A 17,906-nucleotide genomic window follows, 5' to 3' on the forward strand; every position below is an offset into this window, starting at 1 on the left:
GAGAAAGGTGGGAGCATATCACCTGTACCTTTGTTGATAACAGAAAAAACATGTACATCCATTCGGGTGGGCTCCACAAAAAACCAGGCCGAACTACCATACAGAGACAACCAAAGCCTAAATCCAACTCCATTTGATACCTAGGTACGTGCATCCCAGCCTCGAGACACTGGAAAGACAATCGGTAACCTAATGTCACCTTGACATAAAGAGATCAGCCCGATAAAATAATTCGTATGGGATTGGAAACTTGTAAAATTGTACCCAAGACCACATAGATATGCATTATGGCCTGGCTGAGTTTCGGGTCCGGCTGATCTTGTCTCATCACTTCATCCTGGTGATTTACACCTGATGACCTGGTTTGATTAAAAAAACAAACATGTGGGCTCCACAGACAAACCGATAGTTAGCATCCCATCCCACTTGTTCCCTGTGGTGTGGCCCACTTATGGATCTGTATGATATTTTGGGCATAGAATCAAGGATATAACCTGATGGATGGAGTCGATTTTACATTTACAACTGGTGGGCCACATAGAACTTGATTATTTTACCTGTTGCACGCGAAGAGGCATCAGATCTGATTCGCCAATGCCTCAATCTTCTTTTATTAAAGGAATTCCTTGCTTAAGGCATTTTTTTTTACTTTACTTTAGAGGGCATCTTATTTTTCTGATATTGGATACCGTTAACCTCATAGCAAAGCATCCTGTGGCCCTCTGTTCAAGGGGGGCCCATGAGTCAATTACTCCAGCCATTGATCAAAAGGGTCTTATTTTAGATTTGAACAAGTCTCTCGGATTTAGGTGATCCTAGTCGTCCAATCTTTAGTCATACTTGAGTTGGATGGGGACCATTTCATAGTTCTTTCCCTGTCTACTCGTTGGTTTTGATCAGGGGTTGGTAATAATTGATCATGGTATTTTTTTGGGAGGCCATGGTTCATCCATTGTGAAACACATCAGGCAGATGAGAAACCAACAACACATTGAAACTCATAACAAGTCATCCAAACCTCCGCCTCAATCCAGGCGACCTCATCTGACAACAAGAAATCCTTGGATCACCAGTAAACACGGCATCAGAGCAGAACAGAAACACTCAAATCTTGTTAGCCTGATGAACAGGAGGAGCTGAGGAAATCGATAGCAGCTTTTCTTGTGCTTTTGTTTTGAGGACTGATCCACATCTAGACTGTCCATCAGTTTACATGACCCAATCCAATAATATGCCTGTTCAAATGATCAGATGGTCCATTGTTTACATGGATGAAGATCGTTTGCCCACGAGAACTATGTCACTCTCCTTTGCCATATTGGGAAAAAAACATGGGACCCACCTAAAAAGAATCCACCTAGTTTTTTGTTTGCTCCACTTTCCAGCAGCAAATAGGGGGCCATGAGACATGACTGTAGTTCTCATGGGCTCTAATCAAGTATGGTGTCTCCATGTCATTGCTGCACATGTAGGCAAGATCAGAGCTGTTCATTTGATAGGTCAGTAAGTGGGTCTATCAAACAACTAACTTCTTCACTGTTCACCCACTATGCAACTTCCAATCTCAAATGGCTCCCAACCGTAGCTCATGTACATGTCAGCATGCTCTTTCTAGGCCCATATTGCTCTCTCTCTCTCTCTCTCTCTGTTCAAAGTCATTCCCTTTACCTATTTCTAAACCACTTCGAATAAAGAGTAGACGAAACAACACGCATTTGATCAAATACTTCCTATAAATTGTGCATTCAGTTGTACCAACAACTACAAAACAACATTTGCATCTCTCTCTCTCTCTCTCTCTCTCTCTCTCTCTCTCTCTCTCTCTACTCCATATCTTCATAGTCCTTCCCATGTCCTAGTTCTACACCTCTTTGAACTCAAATTCCTTTTTTTTTTGTCCCATCTTACCAAAAGCAGAAAACATGGTTGATTCACTAGTCTCAATGGCAGTGGAGAAGTTGAACACCATCCTCCAAGATGAGGTGGCTTTGTTGGTGGGTGTCACAAATGAGATCGAAAAGCTTTCCAGTACATTCACCTTGATTCAAGCTGTGCTTGAAGATGCCGAGTCTCAGTGTGTGATGCACAGAGCTGTGAAGATCTGGTTGGAGAAGGTCAAAGATGTGGCCTACGATGTGGACGACATACTAGATGAGTGGACAACGGAAGCTCTCAGATCACAAGAACCTGATGAAGGTGATGGGTCCTGTTTCAACAAGAAGAAGGTAAGGGGGCGTTTCGATCATAAGTTACTTTAGATAAGCTACTTATGCCACAATTAGCTTATCTTGGTTTTTACTTATTCAACAAATAAGTATATTTTGTAAACAACATACTTATTAGCCAAATAGTAAAAAAACATGTTTGGTTTCCAACATCATTAAGTATTTATCCCTCAAGTTTGTTTGGTCCCCCTCACATCCACCGTCCATCACATGGGGCCAACCTTTGATGTGGATTGCTCATTGTGTGGGCCCCGCCTTTGATGTGAGCCATCCATCATGCAGGGCCCACCTAGGATGTGGGCTATTCATCATTAGGGGTCAACCTTTAATGTGCACCATCTATTATGTAAGGTCCACCTTTGATTTTGGTCATCCATCACATGGGGCCCACCATCAATGTTATTGTCCATCATGTGGGCCCCAACTTCAATGTCCACTGCCCATCATGTGGAGCCTACCTTTGAAGCGGACCATCAATCATGTGGGCCCCACCTTTGATGTGGGTCGTCCTTCATGTGGGGACTGCTTGGATATGGGCCACTCATCAGTAGGGCCGACCTTTGATGTGGACCATCCATCATGTGGGACGCACCTTGATGTGGATCAACCATTATGTGGGGCCCACCTTTGATGTGGACTGTCCATCATTTGCTCCCCACCTTCAATGTGGGTTGCCCATCATGTGGGGCCCTTTGATATGGTTAAAAAGCTTTAAAAAACTTAAAGGGATAAGTATCTTTTTGTGTTTTAAATAGCGGTAGCGTGTTGTGTAGCGTTCAACCTTCCGTAGCGTGTAGCGAAATAGCGCAATGTGTAGCGTAAGCTACACAATACTTCTATTTTTTAATTAAAAAAGAAAAAAATGATAAATATTAAATAGTAAGAAAAAAATAAAATATATAAATGTCACATTCTTTAAAAAAAAACATACATCACAGTGGACCCCACACATGTGGGCCATGCCATACACACCACAGTGGACCCCACACATGTGAGCCATGCCATACACACACCACAGTGGACCACACACATGTGGGCCATGCCATACACATACAACAATGGACCCCACACATGTGGGCCATGCCATACACACACAATAATGGACCCCATGCATGTGGGTCTTGCCATACACACACAATAGTGGACTACACGTATGTGGGCCATGGCATACAACACTATAGAGGACCCCCACACATGTGAGCCGTGGCATAGAACACCACAGTGGACCCCACGCATGTGTCCCACGTGATGGTTGGATGGGTCAAATCCATGCCATACACACCACATCCCCCATAAAAAGAAAAAAATAAAAAAAAATAAAAAAATAACCATAACATTTCAACATAAATAAAAAGAAAACTCATTAGCAATGATTAAAGGGCCAAAATATACTTTCAATAGAGATTTAATCAACTAAAGATTGATTTTTGGGAGCTACGTGTCCGCGCGGCTGCGAAAAGAGGGATACATGATTTCTCCCTTGTTTGGGCTTCAATGCTCCTGAAATTTCAGCAAGATGATGCTCTTATAATTCCGATTGAATTCCAAAAATCGGATCTGAGAAAGGGCTCTTTGAAATCTTGGAATCAAAGCTTCAAAAATGAGGAACCTATGGTTGTTGCGGGACTGCAATAGGGTTGTTCGAAAGCCCTATTGCGATTGTTTTAAGTTAAAAAACAAAAGACCTATAATATGAGTATCTCACCACCTACTCAAAAGGAAAAATGCCCAATCACCACCATTTAAAAACAAGTTTTTAACTAAAAGGACTTTTATTTTAAAATTCTTACGGTAATCCCGAGGTGTACGCAATATACGCTACATGCTACGTATGTGTAGCATACGCTATTTTATACACTGTAGCATTTTTTGTATGCTACGCTACGTATTGTATGCTACATGCTATACTACCATGCTATTTGATACACTAGTATCTTTAAGCACTTCTGTCACGCCCCGAAATTCAAGTGCAGAGTGTGCACCCTCAGACCCGAGTTTCGGCCCATGACACGTACACTGAGTGTACTAATTTCATTCAATTATACAATTATTCATTTACCTACTAGCTCTACCGTAGATTTACATTCCATTCATACTCAACAACATCTCAAAAATAAGAAACGATCATTTATTCCAATAATTAATCATAAACATAACTAAGGACCCTCTCAATTGGGATCTCATGAAATGAAATAAACATGTCCAACAACTTGAAAGAATTAATTTACAATCTAAGAAAATTAAATATAATTAAAGTAAAAATATCATGACTAGTCTAAGGCTGCAACTTCTTCTTTTGTCAAGTAGAGTCACGTGTCCCTTAAGTCCTTTTTGGCTTGACCACATATTCCTATTTTTGAGCCACCGGCCCACCCTCATTCACATCTGTACAGTTTTTTCATCAATAAAAAAATATAAGCTGGCCAGGCTTAGTGATATAACCCAGCATGGTTCATAATTATAATAATTAAAATAAAGCAAAAATACATGTACAAAGATATGAATGTAAAATGGGGTATGAATGAATCAGATGGGGTGATCGTCCATCTGCTTGGGTTGGAGGTCGTCAACCCGCATCCACCCGTTGGGTAGGCTTCTACCTTTCGGTAGGCTTGGGCATAGCCCGCATCTGGTAACGCTCTACCAGGATCGACATTTCTTCCAGGGAGGGCCCCTAGGATCGACCATGCATTATGCAATGCAATGAATGAGGGATGATATGTATATGCATATTTTTCATATTTGGCATAGTTGTCTTGATTAAAATATTCACATAAAAATTTATCGTACAATTATCATATCAAAATATTCAAACCAGTAAATCAATCAAACAATCACAATGATCTATTTTAATTTTAATGAATTATGAGACAAGTTGGGTTACTCACCTGAGTCTGGTAGTGTAGAATCCACAGGGTAATTATGTTGGTTTGAATTCAGAAATTCTATCAGTTATATCAACAACATTATTATTTATATGTTTTTATTACATGGTGGGGCCCACCTCTGAATAACATCCTAGGTAGTCAGATCCAAAATAATCAAATAACTAAAATTTCTATTCTATTTTTTTCTCCTTTTTAAGATTATAAAATCGAATGATAATTACTTGATCGGGATGGTCCATCGGATGGTCAAATCATTTAGATTCTTGAGGTATTATCATGTTTTGCCTCTATACATTAGATGGATGGTGTGGATTTAACCACACATACACCGATGGCCCATCTCGACCTTCTACGCTAAGGGATACCAACACTTGCACAAAAATCTAAGATTCCTTTATTAAACACTTTTAGATCTGACTAATGTGGCCTATCTGATTGTTAGATTGATCTAAAAATTATGGCCCTTATATATTTTGGCCTTAAGGATCATATGATCCGTACAGATCTATCTTAGCACAATCAGATTCCATCCATTTAATTTATTCCTAAAATATTACTAATTAGACCAAAATCATAAAATCATCACTTTATTAAAATTAACTCTACATACCTATACAATGATGGTGTGAATGATCCACGCCATCCATTGTATAGATCAAGAAGAAATTAACAATATAATAAAAAGTTAAAAAGATCTAACGATTAGAACTTACTTGATCGAGCCTTCTTAGAATTTTCTTTTCCTTTTACTTTAGGCTTCCTATCTCCTTTTTTTTTTTAATGCAGAAACCTTCCGTATTCTTTTTTTAAAAAAAATCTCATAATATAGGATGACTACATCCTCCCTTATCCTGAATTTGAATTTTTTTATGATATTTAATAAAAATTTATTATTACTACTTTAAAAATCGATCCCTAAACCTTTCTCTCAATTAAGAATTTCGCTATCAACTTAACTATTTACTTATTTTTATTTTTTATTTAAAAATAAAATCTTTAAATATTTAATTTAGTTTTTTAATAATGTACCAAAATTTAAGGTTATTACATTCTACCCCTCTTAAAATAAAATCTCGTCCTCGAGATTTAGAAACTAACATTTCAAATTTTTTTTTTATTCTTTTTGTTTTTAGTGGCATTGGTCACACTTATATTATAGATGGTTTTATGCACCGGATTGGTCTTTTAGTTTTTGTAATAGTGAATTTATAAATGTGTAAAATTTTGTCAAAAACTATGGTTTATAGAAGATTCAAAAATTCAGACAGTGAGGGTTGTCTAGAAATAAACATTTTTTTTTTCCAGTTAAAAATAAAATTTAGTTTTTTAAAAAAAATTAAAATTTTATTTTCTTAATTATTTTCTTTTGAACTTGATTTATTAATCTACGATGTAGCCTTTGAATCACCTTAATTGGACTCGTACTTAATTAGTTATGAGTTTCTCAAATCAGGTGATTTTCATTATTTAATAAAATATAAGGAGCAAATTTTTTTCTTTTTAATATTATGGGCTTTTAGGTTGAGTTTCTAAGTTTCAGATACCATAACAATCAATGATCTTATGTATTGCATCACTCAAATAACCAACGAAATATTTTAAATTTGGACTCACAGACACAATATTATTTACAGAATTTTAACATTCGAATCAAAAGTTAAAATGACTTGAAATTTGAAAAAAATGTCATTAACTATATGATAAAAAAAGAAAAAAATTCATATTAAAATTATTACTTTTACTAGGATTTTTATCGCTGCTAAAAGTGAAAAATCCTGCTGTCCAACAATTATTTCTATTGTTTACAGCTTAGTGCTTAAATGTTTATAATTTCTTTACAATTCGAATCATCATAAAATTTTATGGAGTTGTCTAAGGGTATTTATATGACTAAAAAAAATAAATATTCAGGAATTATTTTGAACGATAATTTTATCTGGTTTGATCAGGGATACTAAACTGGTCTAGATTTTCACTCTATAATGTTGAAATTTATTAGAAAATTAGAAATAATTTAACCAGACCTTGAAATTTAGGGAAGACATTGTCCTATATTTGAAAAAAATTCTAGTGAGTTTGATATTTATTTATTTATTTATTATTATTATTATTTTTTAAATATTTTTTTTTTCCACAAAATATGGACTTATGATCCTATAAGAAGGAATTTTTAAAATTTAGTAGAGATTATGGTTTTTTTTTTTAATACTTAATATATATTTTTTTCTTTAAATAAAGTACTTCAAATAAAAAATATTTATTTAACCAAAGGTAATTATCAAAATAAAAAATTCTATTAATTCAAATCTATAGAAAGTCAGTATGGACAAATTGATTTTCGGTTTGATGACTGTTGTTTATATTACATTTTATTATACTACAAAATTTCAGATTAGGTTAAAAATTTATATGAAGATCTTATTATAAGTTTACTGTCTCTGTAAAATCTTAGCTAAAAATTCCAACTGTAAATTTTTTTAGAATTCCTGCAGTCAGTCCTGTCCAGAATTTGATAATTTATGACCAGCCCGTACTAATTCACTGGATCAGTATATTTACTATAAGATTCAAATTTTATTATTATTTTTATCTTAATATAGACTTGTCTATCTTCGATTAGGCTTTTGAATTGCCTCAATCGGAATAGTACTTTTATAGTTATGAATTTTATAAGTTGGGTAATTCTTGCTGCCCATTACTGTCCAGCAGAATTTTGTGAATTAAAATATCTTTAAAATTCATTTTCATTATATTAATCCATCTTAATCTAAATTATATTCAAATAAAAGTATAGAGAATCTAAATTCTTATTTCTACGTTCAGCAAAAATTAATAGGAACTTAGTTTTTTTTAGGCAGATTTAATTTCTTTTTAATGGATGTAGTCATAATCACTATTTAAATACTTAGGAACATCAAATTATATTCAAATTTTATTTTATTTTTATTTTAATTAATTAATTAATTATTTATTTTGGGATTCCATGACAAGTGTATAGTCCTTTTATAAAATTTTAGCTTAGTCAGCAATTCACATGAATCTCTAAAATTCCCGCAGTATGACCTATCCAAAATTTGACGAATTTTTGACAAGTCTACACTAAGTCCCTAAATCAGTATAATGACCATCTGATTTCGATTTTCTAATTATTTTTATTTTAATTTAGACTTGTCTACCATTGATCAGGATTTTGAATCGCATCGAACGGAGTTATACTTTTATAGTTATGAATTTTATATAGTTATGAATTTTATAAGTTGTGGATGATTCATACTGTCCAACGCAACTTGTCGACTAAATATCTTTAAAATTTATATTTGATTCAGAATAACTCATTTCAATGTAAAACACATTCAATTTGAGTGCAGGGAACCTAGATTTTTTTTTTCTTTATAATAAAATTTAATCCAAACTTTACAACCTACAATTAAGTTTTTTTTTTTTTTTTGAATCACCACCATTACAATTATATTTTTTTTTATAGTTACGATTTTTACAGTCAGAGTGACAACTGTTGTCCATTTCTGTATAGCAGAATTTTGGAAAATTTAATGTTTTTAATAAAATTTTACGGTTCAAATAATATTAAATTACAATATAGGAAAACATCCTAACGTTGTTTTATACATTCATTTTTAAAAAAAAATAATATATCAATGAATATGGAACATTTATTTATTTATTATTATTTTTTTCTACGTTTTTTTTCCTTAATACACAATAGTTAAATAGGGAATCCTAAGTGTACAATTTCTAATTAAAGGGAATCTACCAATTATGTATGTATGTGGGATCATAACTTCCAGGTCACACTAAATTTAGAACGAACATCTCTCTGATACTATTCTATCATGCCCCGAAATTCAAGTACAGAGTGTGCACCCTCAGACCCGAGTTTCGGCCTATGACACGTACACTGAGTGTACTAATTTCATTCAATTATACAATTATTCATTTACTTACTAGCTCTACCGTAGATTTACATTCCATTCATACTCAACAACATCTCAAAAATAAGAAACGATCATTTATTCCAATAATTAATCATAAACATAACTAAGGACCCTCTCAATTGGGATCTTATGAAATGAAATAAACATGTTCAACAACTTGAAAGAATTAATTTACAATCTAAGAAAATTAAATATAATTAAAGTAAAAATATCATGACTAGTTTAAGGCTGCAACTTCTTCTTTTGTCAAGTAGAGTCACGTGTCCCTTAAGTCCTTTTTGGCTTGACCACATATTCCTATTTTTGAGCCACCGGCCCACCCTCATTCACATCAGTACGGTTTTTCCATCAATAAAAAAATATAAGCTGGCCAGGCTTAGTGATATAACCCAGCATGGTTCATAATCATAATAATTAAAATAATACAAAAATACATGTACAAAGATATGAATGTAAAATGGGGTATGAATGCATCAGATGGGGTGATCGTCCATCTGCTTAGGTTGGAGGTCGTCAACCCGCATCCACCCGTTGGGTAGGCTTGGGCATATCCCGCATCTGGTAACGCTCTACCAGGATCGACATTTCTTCCAGGGAGGGCCCCTAGGATCGACCATGCATTATGCAATGCAATGAATGAGGGATGATATGTAAATGCATATTTTTCATATTTGGCATAGTTGTCTCGATTAAAATATTTACATAAAAATTTATCGTACAATTATCATATCAAAATATTCAAACCAGTAAATCAATCAAACAATCACAATGATTTATTTTAATTTTAATGAATTATGAGACAAGTTGGGTTACTCACCTGAGTCTGGTAGTGTAGAATCCACAGGGTAATTATGTTGGTTTGAATTCAGAAATCCTATCAGTTATATCAACAACATTATTATTTATATGTTTTTATTACATGGTGGGGCTCACCTCTGAATAACATCCTAGGTAGTCAGATTCAAAATAATCAAATAACTAAAATTTCTATTATATTTTTTTCTCCTTTTTAAGATTATAAAATCGAATGATAATTACTTGATCGGGATGGTTCATCGGATGGTCAGATCATTTAGATTCTTGAGGTATTATCATGTTTTGCCTCTATACATTAGATGGATGGTGTGGATCTAACCACACATACACCGATGGCCCATCTTGACCTTCTACACCAAGTGATACCAACATTTGCACAAAAATCTAAGATTCCTTTATTAAATACTTTTAGATCTGACTAATGTGGCCTATCTGATTGTTAGATTGATCTAAAAATTATGGCCCTCATATATTTTGGCCTTAAGGATCATATGATCCGTATAGATCTATCTTAGCACAATCAGATTCCATCCATTTAATTTATTCCTAAAATATTACTAATTAGACCAAAATCATAAAATCACCACTTTATTAAAATTAACTCTACACACCTATACAATGATGGTGTGAATGATCCACGCCATCCATTGTATAGATCAAGAAGAAATTAACAATATAATAAAAAGTTAAAAAGATCTAACGATTAGAACTTACCTGATCGAGCCTTCTTAGAATTTTCTCTTCCTTTTACTTTAGGCTTTCTATCTCCTTTTTTAAGATAGGATGAGCACATTCTCCCTTATCCTGAATTAGAATTTTTTTATGATATTTAATAAAAAATTTATTATTACCACTTTAATAATCGATCCCTAAACCTCTCTCTCAATTAAGAATTTCGCTACCAACTCAACTATTGACTTATTTTTATTTTTTATTTAAAAATAAAATCTTTAAATATTTAATTTAGTTTTTTAATAATGTACCAAAATTTAAGGTTGTTACAACTTAAGTTACTTTTGCAAACTTGTTTACCAAGCTAAATTAAGTGAAAAAAGTAACTAATTTGGTGGTATCCAAACAGGTGCTAAGAAGCTTCCTCTCGCCTACTAATTGCTTCAAGCACGTTGTGTTACGTCAAAAAATTGGGAGTAGGATAAAGGAGGCACGGAAAAGATTAGCTTTCATTGCTGAAGAGAAGAGTCAATTGGGTCTTAGAGTAGACAGTGGAGAGAGGGAGAGACTTGACAGTGAAGTAAGACGGGGTGAGAGGAGAGAGCGAGAGACAAGCTCCCTACTCGACCAACCGTCAATTGTAGGCAGAGAAAATGACAAAAATGAAGTCCTAGACTTGCTGCTGAGGGAGAGAAGTGGAGAGGTAAATGAGGTGCCCGTTGTCATTTCTATTGTTGGAATGGGGGGCTTGGGCAAAACTACCCTTTCTCAGCTCATCTACAACGATGAGGATGTGAAGGGGCATTTCCACACGAGAATGTGGGTGTGTGTTTCAGAAAATTTTGATGTGAAAAAGATAACGAAATCAATAATAGAATCTGCAACTGGGTCTAGTTGTGACCCACTAGACCTGGACCATTTGCAACATCGCCTTCGTGAAATCTTACATGCAAAACGGTTCTTGCTAGTGCTTGACGACATTTGGAGTGAAGATAGTGAGAAGTGGGACAAACTGAGACTTCCCTTCCAAGCCAGTGCATTACAGAGTCGAATCATTATAACCACTCGCAGTGAAAAGGTTGCATTGGCGATGGGAAACACCCACATGTACAAACTAGCAGTTTTATCTGAAGATGATTGCTGGTTATTGTTCAGCCGTAGAGCGCTCAAGCATCGGAGTGCAGAAGAGTGTTCGGAGTTGGAAGATATTGGAAGGGAAATAGTAAAGAAGTGTGGAGGGCTGCCTCTTGCAGCAAAGACAATGGGGAGTGCCATGCGCTCGAGAAGGACAAGAAGCCAGTGGGAACTTGTCTTGGGAAGCCAGATATGGAACCCTGCTGATATCTTGGAAGGCATTTTACCAGCTTTATTACTAAGCTACTATGATTTGCCTCCTACTCTAAAGCAGTGCTTCACCTTTTGCTCTGTTTTCCCAAAAGATTGGTGGATCAACAGGGATGTGATAGTCAAGTTATGGGTGGCCCAAGGTTTCATTCGCTCCGAAATAAGTGGAGAAATGGAGGAGATCAGCAAACTGTATTTTGATGATTTGTTAAGGCGCTCCTTACTCCAAGATGCAGAAATGGATAGTGATGGTAACATATTCAGGTGCAAGATGCATGATTTAGTTCATGATCTTGCGCAATTTGTTGCAGGAAGTGACTATTCAGTGGTGGAGATCAGAAAGCAAGCCTCGTTGAACCTAAACAATGTTCGCCATTCCTTTTTAATTCTCAGCGATGAAGTTCATGATGAAGCTGATGAAGTGGCTTCCATCTTACATAAGGCCCACAAGCTGCGGACGTTCCTACTCCACTCAAGCATCACCAGGGTTCCATACAATTTCTTTCATCATTTGAGATGCCTTAGGGCATTGGACTTGAGTCGAACTCGCCTTAAGAAATTGCCTCAATCAGTAGAACAGTTGAAACACTTGAGATATCTGGATTTATCTTACACACACATAGAGGAGTTGCCAGAGGGGGTTAGTAATTGCAGAAATTTACAGACCTTGAGACTCAATGCCTGTGCTAGGCTATGTAAACTGCCTAGAGGGATGGGGAAAATGATTTGCATGAGACATCTAGAATTAGAAGACACCCACATGCTGAAGTTCTTACAGCAGGGTATAGGGAGACTAGCTGAGCTTCGGACGTTAACAGATTTCATTGTGGGGGGTGGCGATGAGGGATGTAAATGCGGAGAACTGAAAAACCTCAACCATCTTCAAGGAAGACTTCGAATTACTGGCTTGGAAAATGTCAGGAGCACAGACGAAGCTCGTGAGGCAGAACTGTATAAGAAGCAGCACCTTCATGCTCTAATCTTGGACTACGACTCGATATGTGGACTGTTGGATGAAGAGGTGAAGAGGATGGAGGATGTGCTTGAAATCCTCCAGCCCAACACAAACTTGAAAGAGTTTGAAATATGGAATTACGAAGGTTCCAAGCTTCCCAGGTGGATAGAGGATCCTGTGTTCTCTAATCTAGTCAAGGCGAAGCTCATGAATTGTTGGAAGTGTGAAAAACTGCCTGGTCTTGGGAAACTGCCATCTCTTAAATACCTTATAATTGAGGGAATGGAAGAGGTGAGATACATGGGTGATGAGTTTAGTGGGGGTGATGTCTTATTCCCGAAGCTGGAGATCCTCATCTTCTTCCATATGCCAAATTGGGAGGAATGGGAATTGAGAGGTGGAGATGGAGAGGTTATGCCATCTCTCCTCCAATTAGAAATACGTGATTGTCCAAAGCTAAAGGCGTTGCCCTACAACCTTCCACCGCTCCTTCGGAAGCTGGCTTTAAACATAACTAATGATGGGATGTCATCGGAAGGGCCCTTACCTGTCCTCCCCAACCTCAATCATTTGGTGATATGGTACAGTCCTGAGCTGACATCATTCCCTTGTGGTTGGTTGGGACAACTCAAAGCCCTCCAAACTCTGGAAATCTATAGGTGCCCAATGTTGGGGTCTCTCCCAGAGGAGTTGCAACACCTCACCATGCTTCGAGAATTGAAGATCACATGCTGTCCACTGTTAGTAGATCGCTGCCGAGACGGAGGAGAAGATTGGGATAACATTGCCCACATCCCTTGTATCAAAATTTTTACTTGAATGATCTGCCTCAATAAGAGCAAGTGGAGAGGAAATCAGCGACAACTTTTATTTTGCTTTTGTTTCGAGGAATTGTATTGCCTATATGTTTAATTGGTGTACTTTCTTTAGTATTTTCTTTTGTTCTTAAAAAAAAAAAAAAAAAAATTTCAAAGATTTACTTTCAATACATGTCAATCAATCCATGATGGGTATTAAATATTGATTGCCTTTTATTTGTTCCACATGATCTTATTTACTCATTTGTAATGCGCCTGTGGAAGAATATTTCCGGGACTTGCGGGATCAAACACAAGACCTTTGCTCTAATACCATATCAAACAACTAATTTCTCTAAAAGCTCGAGCCATTAGAGGACAGTGTGTTAATGTATATCAAGGGACTAACATTTTGAAAGCGTATTCACCGCACAAATGGAAATAACAACTCATTTCATCCCATCGTTCATTTTACATCATCATCTCCCACCTTCAACAAGGGAAACCCCCAAAGACGACTACAACCCATTTTACCCTACAAGTCTACGATAAGCTGAAAGGAACCATAAAACATTATCAGAAACTGAATCAACTGGCAGTGCACTAAACGCACTTTTGAGGTGGTCACAGAATAATGGCACTTTCACTGCTTAGTCCTATCCCACATTGATGGTATTCTCCTTCGTGCTAAAGTTTGACAGATCCAGACTAAATTGATCATATTACATTGTGGGTCCACAGGAGCAAATTTCCAAGCCTTTTATAGGAAGTTCCTGCCATCGAAAGCTATGTTAGACACGTGGTGATGTTTGTGAGAAATCCATTCCATCCATCCATATTTTCATACCATGTTAAGACATGAGACAAAAAAATTCTGGTAGATCGGAAACTCAAGTGAGCCATACGGCTGGAAACAGTTAATTAGGGATTGCCTACCGTTCAAACCTTTCTGGGTTCTACCATGATGTTTATATCCAATCCAAATTGTTTATAAAAGTGGTTCAAATATTCGTAAGATCATTACCACTGGGATAAACTGAAAGAACAAAAATATTAGACTATCTAAAGCTTTTGCAACCCCACAAATGTTTCAACCGTGGGTGTACAATATCCATTATTTCTTGTTGTGTGGCTCACTTAAGGTTTGGATCTCCATCGTTTTTGGGCTCATGTCATAAAATGATTTTGGCAAGACATGTGGATGGGATAGATTTCTCACAAACATCATATTGGACCCCATGGAGTTTACCCAATATGTATAATCCACCTGCACATCCCTGCAATTTCGTTCCTTTTAAAATTTGAAAAGGCATGAGGGCCAAAGAAAGGATTTATTTGGAAAGTTTGCCTTTTTAATGCATGTGGAAATACCAATAGGTCATTCTAGTCAAAATCCCACTCTAAATTCTGGTTGACGATGAGGCCCACCTGAACGAAGCCTCGAGCAACACGAACAAGCCTCCAGCTAAACGGTGTACGAGCCTATCTAGTTACAATGTAAGCTACAATGTCGGTTTGACATTCACTTTATACATCTATTTCTTTTGTCAATTTTAAATTGTCATCACAAAAATGAGGTAGACCTAAGGCTTATGTTCAAAAGCTGGACGTCTATCATTAAACTGTTATTTGGGCTCTTGCATGTGATGTTTATATACCATTTAATTAATTGATTTCCACTTGAATATAGGGCTGTACACAAGCTAAGCTAGTTCGAAAAGCTTGCTCGGCTTGGCTCGCTCTAGCTCGACTTGACTTGACTCAAACAATAACTTGAGGCGAGCTAAGCTTCATATGACCCAACTCGTTTTGAAAACAAGCCAAGTTCGAACATAGTAGAGCTTGACTCAACTTGAACTTGGCTCGGCTTGACTCGAATATATTTTATATATATTATATATTATATTTAAAAATTAAAAAAATTAAAACTTAAACCATATCATATCCGTCTGTCTATTTCTTACCCTTTTCCTTCCTTACCTAACTCGCCGCGCTTGAACTCATATCTCTCCCTCTCTCTCAGCCACTCGCTCGAGCTTGATTAAGCTTTTGTCTGACTTATCTCAGCCATACGGCTTGCTCTCTCTCTCTCTCTCTCTCTCTCTCTCTCTCTCTCTCTCTCTCAGCACAAACAACAAGGTACCCTCTATGGCTCACACACACACACATACACACATTATTAATTGAATATTTGATTTGGGGTTGGGACAGTTGAGTCGGGTTGCTGGGTTGAGTCAGGTGCAAGTTGAGTCGAGTTGGGAGTAGACTCGATTCAACTCAAGGTAAGCTCTACTTGAAAGATTTAGCAAATGAGAAGCTTGAGGCCGAGCTGGAGCTTGAGGAGAGCACGGGATAAGCTAAGCTATTGACCCACCTGGGCCCTACCTGAATGAAGGGACACATATCAGCCTCATTTAAGATTCCCGGGACCTTAGGAGTATTTAATACCTGCTGTTTCTTTGTTGTGTGGTCTACCTGGCTTTTTGATGTGCCTCATTTTTCGATTCACATAATCGGGTTGGAGAAAATAATGTAGAGTGGATTTCAGACCTTTCTACTGTAAGTATTTATTTCCCCAATTTTCCTTCTTGTGTGGCCCACTTGAGTTTTGGACCAGCCTCATTTTCATTGGAATTCCTATAATGAGCTCACCAAACGGATGAACGGGTTAGATTTACCACAAACATGGCGGTGGGCCCCACATAACATCCTTGCGCATGAACTTCTGCGAAAGGCTTTCACAGGAAAGTCCCTCGACGCATTTCACGTTTGTGAACGTTCATTGAGCGTTCTCCTTGTTCGGTATGCTGTGGTATTCATCAACAGGGAGCTGATTAGGTGTGGCCCTAACAGTGGGGCAAATCTTGATGTATGTATTGTATATCCGTGCCTTCCATTCGTTTTTTAAAGCTCGTTTTGGGGCATGATTCCGAGAAAATGAAGCAGGTACGAATATCAGATGGACCACATATATGAAACAGGTGATTGAACGATCACCATTAGAAACTTACTAGGGCCCACCTTAATGCCCACCATAATATTATTTTTCATCCAGAATTTGGTCACAAAGACCTCGAAGAAGGACAAAAAAAACAAATATCAGCTTGGTCCAAAACTTGTGGCCGATAAAAAGTTTTTAATGGTCAATCAGCACCTTTTCCTACCGTGTGATACATCTGAGATTTGAAACTATCTCATTTTTGGGCTCATGCACTATAAATATCTGAAAAAATAGATGGACGGTGTGGATTTATAATACATATATCAATTGATATATGGGCTCTACATCTGCACCGTGTTGGGTGAGGCCGGCGCACCAAATCCGCTCCCTCATCCACCAGAAATTTCCTACTGTACGACCCATTTATAGCTCAGAAGCCCACCTCTTTTTAAGCTTCCAAGAATACTCCCCTGTGTACGGTCGACTTTTCAAGGGACCAAAATACCCCCGTCATTCATTCCTTCCGGAGGCCGATTGGCTGGGGTGCAAAGACGAGCGCTGACGCTCGTCGACATGGGCCCCACAATGATGTATTTATTATATCCACACCGTTCATCCATATTTCGAGATCATTTCAAAACATTATCGGAAAAAAGAATCATATCCAAAGATCAACTGGACCACACCACAAATAGCAGCGGGAAACTTGATTTTCACTGTTAAAAATTTCATAGGGCCCACCTTAACATATATTTTCCATCCAATCTATTCATAAGGTCACAAAGACCTGGATGAAGAGGAAAAAAAAAAATCATATTGATCTAAAACTTCTGTGACCACTGAAAAGATTTCAATGGTAGACATTCAATCCTCCACTGCCTCTTACGGTGTGGTCCATTTGATAGGTAGATCTGTCTTATTTTTCTTCTCAAGCCTTAATACGAGTTTGCCAAATAGATGGACGGTTTGGATATAACCCATACATCATAATGGGACCCACAAAAAGCGGTGGGGATTACAACAGCAAAAAAAAACCAGGAAGTTATAGGTAGTACAACAAATGTGACTTTTAGCGGCGCTCAAAAGCGCCGCTATAAATTCAATAGCGCCGGTGATTCTATTTTTGGCGCCGATAAATGGGTATGTCGCTAAAAGTATTGGCGGCGCTAGTAACCTCTAGCGGCGCCTTTCTGAGCGCCGATATGTGTATGTTTTTCCGACGCGAAAAAGCGCCGGTAAAAATCACTTGGAGCGCCGATAAAAGTTTTTGTGGACACTTTTTCTTACGTAAAAGCGCCGTAAGATTTCTACACAA

General features: G+C 37.0%; 1 protein-coding gene across 1 annotated transcript; it reads left to right on the forward strand.

The window, feature by feature from the left end:
* Positions 1-683: 683 nt before the first annotated feature.
* LOC131250900 (putative disease resistance protein RGA3) lies at positions 684-13,793 on the forward strand. Its single transcript, XM_058251294.1, has 2 exons — positions 684-2,225; positions 10,964-13,793. The coding sequence occupies exons 1-2, from the start codon at positions 1,923-1,925 to the stop codon at positions 13,670-13,672; spliced, it is 3,012 nt and encodes a 1,003-aa protein (XP_058107277.1). The 5' UTR covers positions 684-1,922; the 3' UTR covers positions 13,673-13,793.
* Positions 13,794-17,906: the final 4,113 nt, after the last annotated feature.

This window comes from Magnolia sinica, chromosome 7 (assembly GCF_029962835.1).
Source record: "Magnolia sinica isolate HGM2019 chromosome 7, MsV1, whole genome shotgun sequence".
In the NCBI taxonomy this organism is placed as follows: Eukaryota; Viridiplantae; Streptophyta; class Magnoliopsida; order Magnoliales; family Magnoliaceae; genus Magnolia; species Magnolia sinica.

What these genes read in the sequence shown, in the direction of transcription:
- LOC131250900 (XM_058251294.1), top strand. Translation starts at nt 1,923, where the DNA reads ATGGTTGATTCACTAGTCTCAATGGCAGTGGAGAAGTTGAACACCATC. An exon ending in CCTGTTTCAACAAGAAGAAG is followed by an intron (nt 2,226 to 10,963) that starts GTAAGGGGGCGT and finishes GTATCCAAACAG; the next exon opens with GTGCTAAGAAGCTTCCTCTC.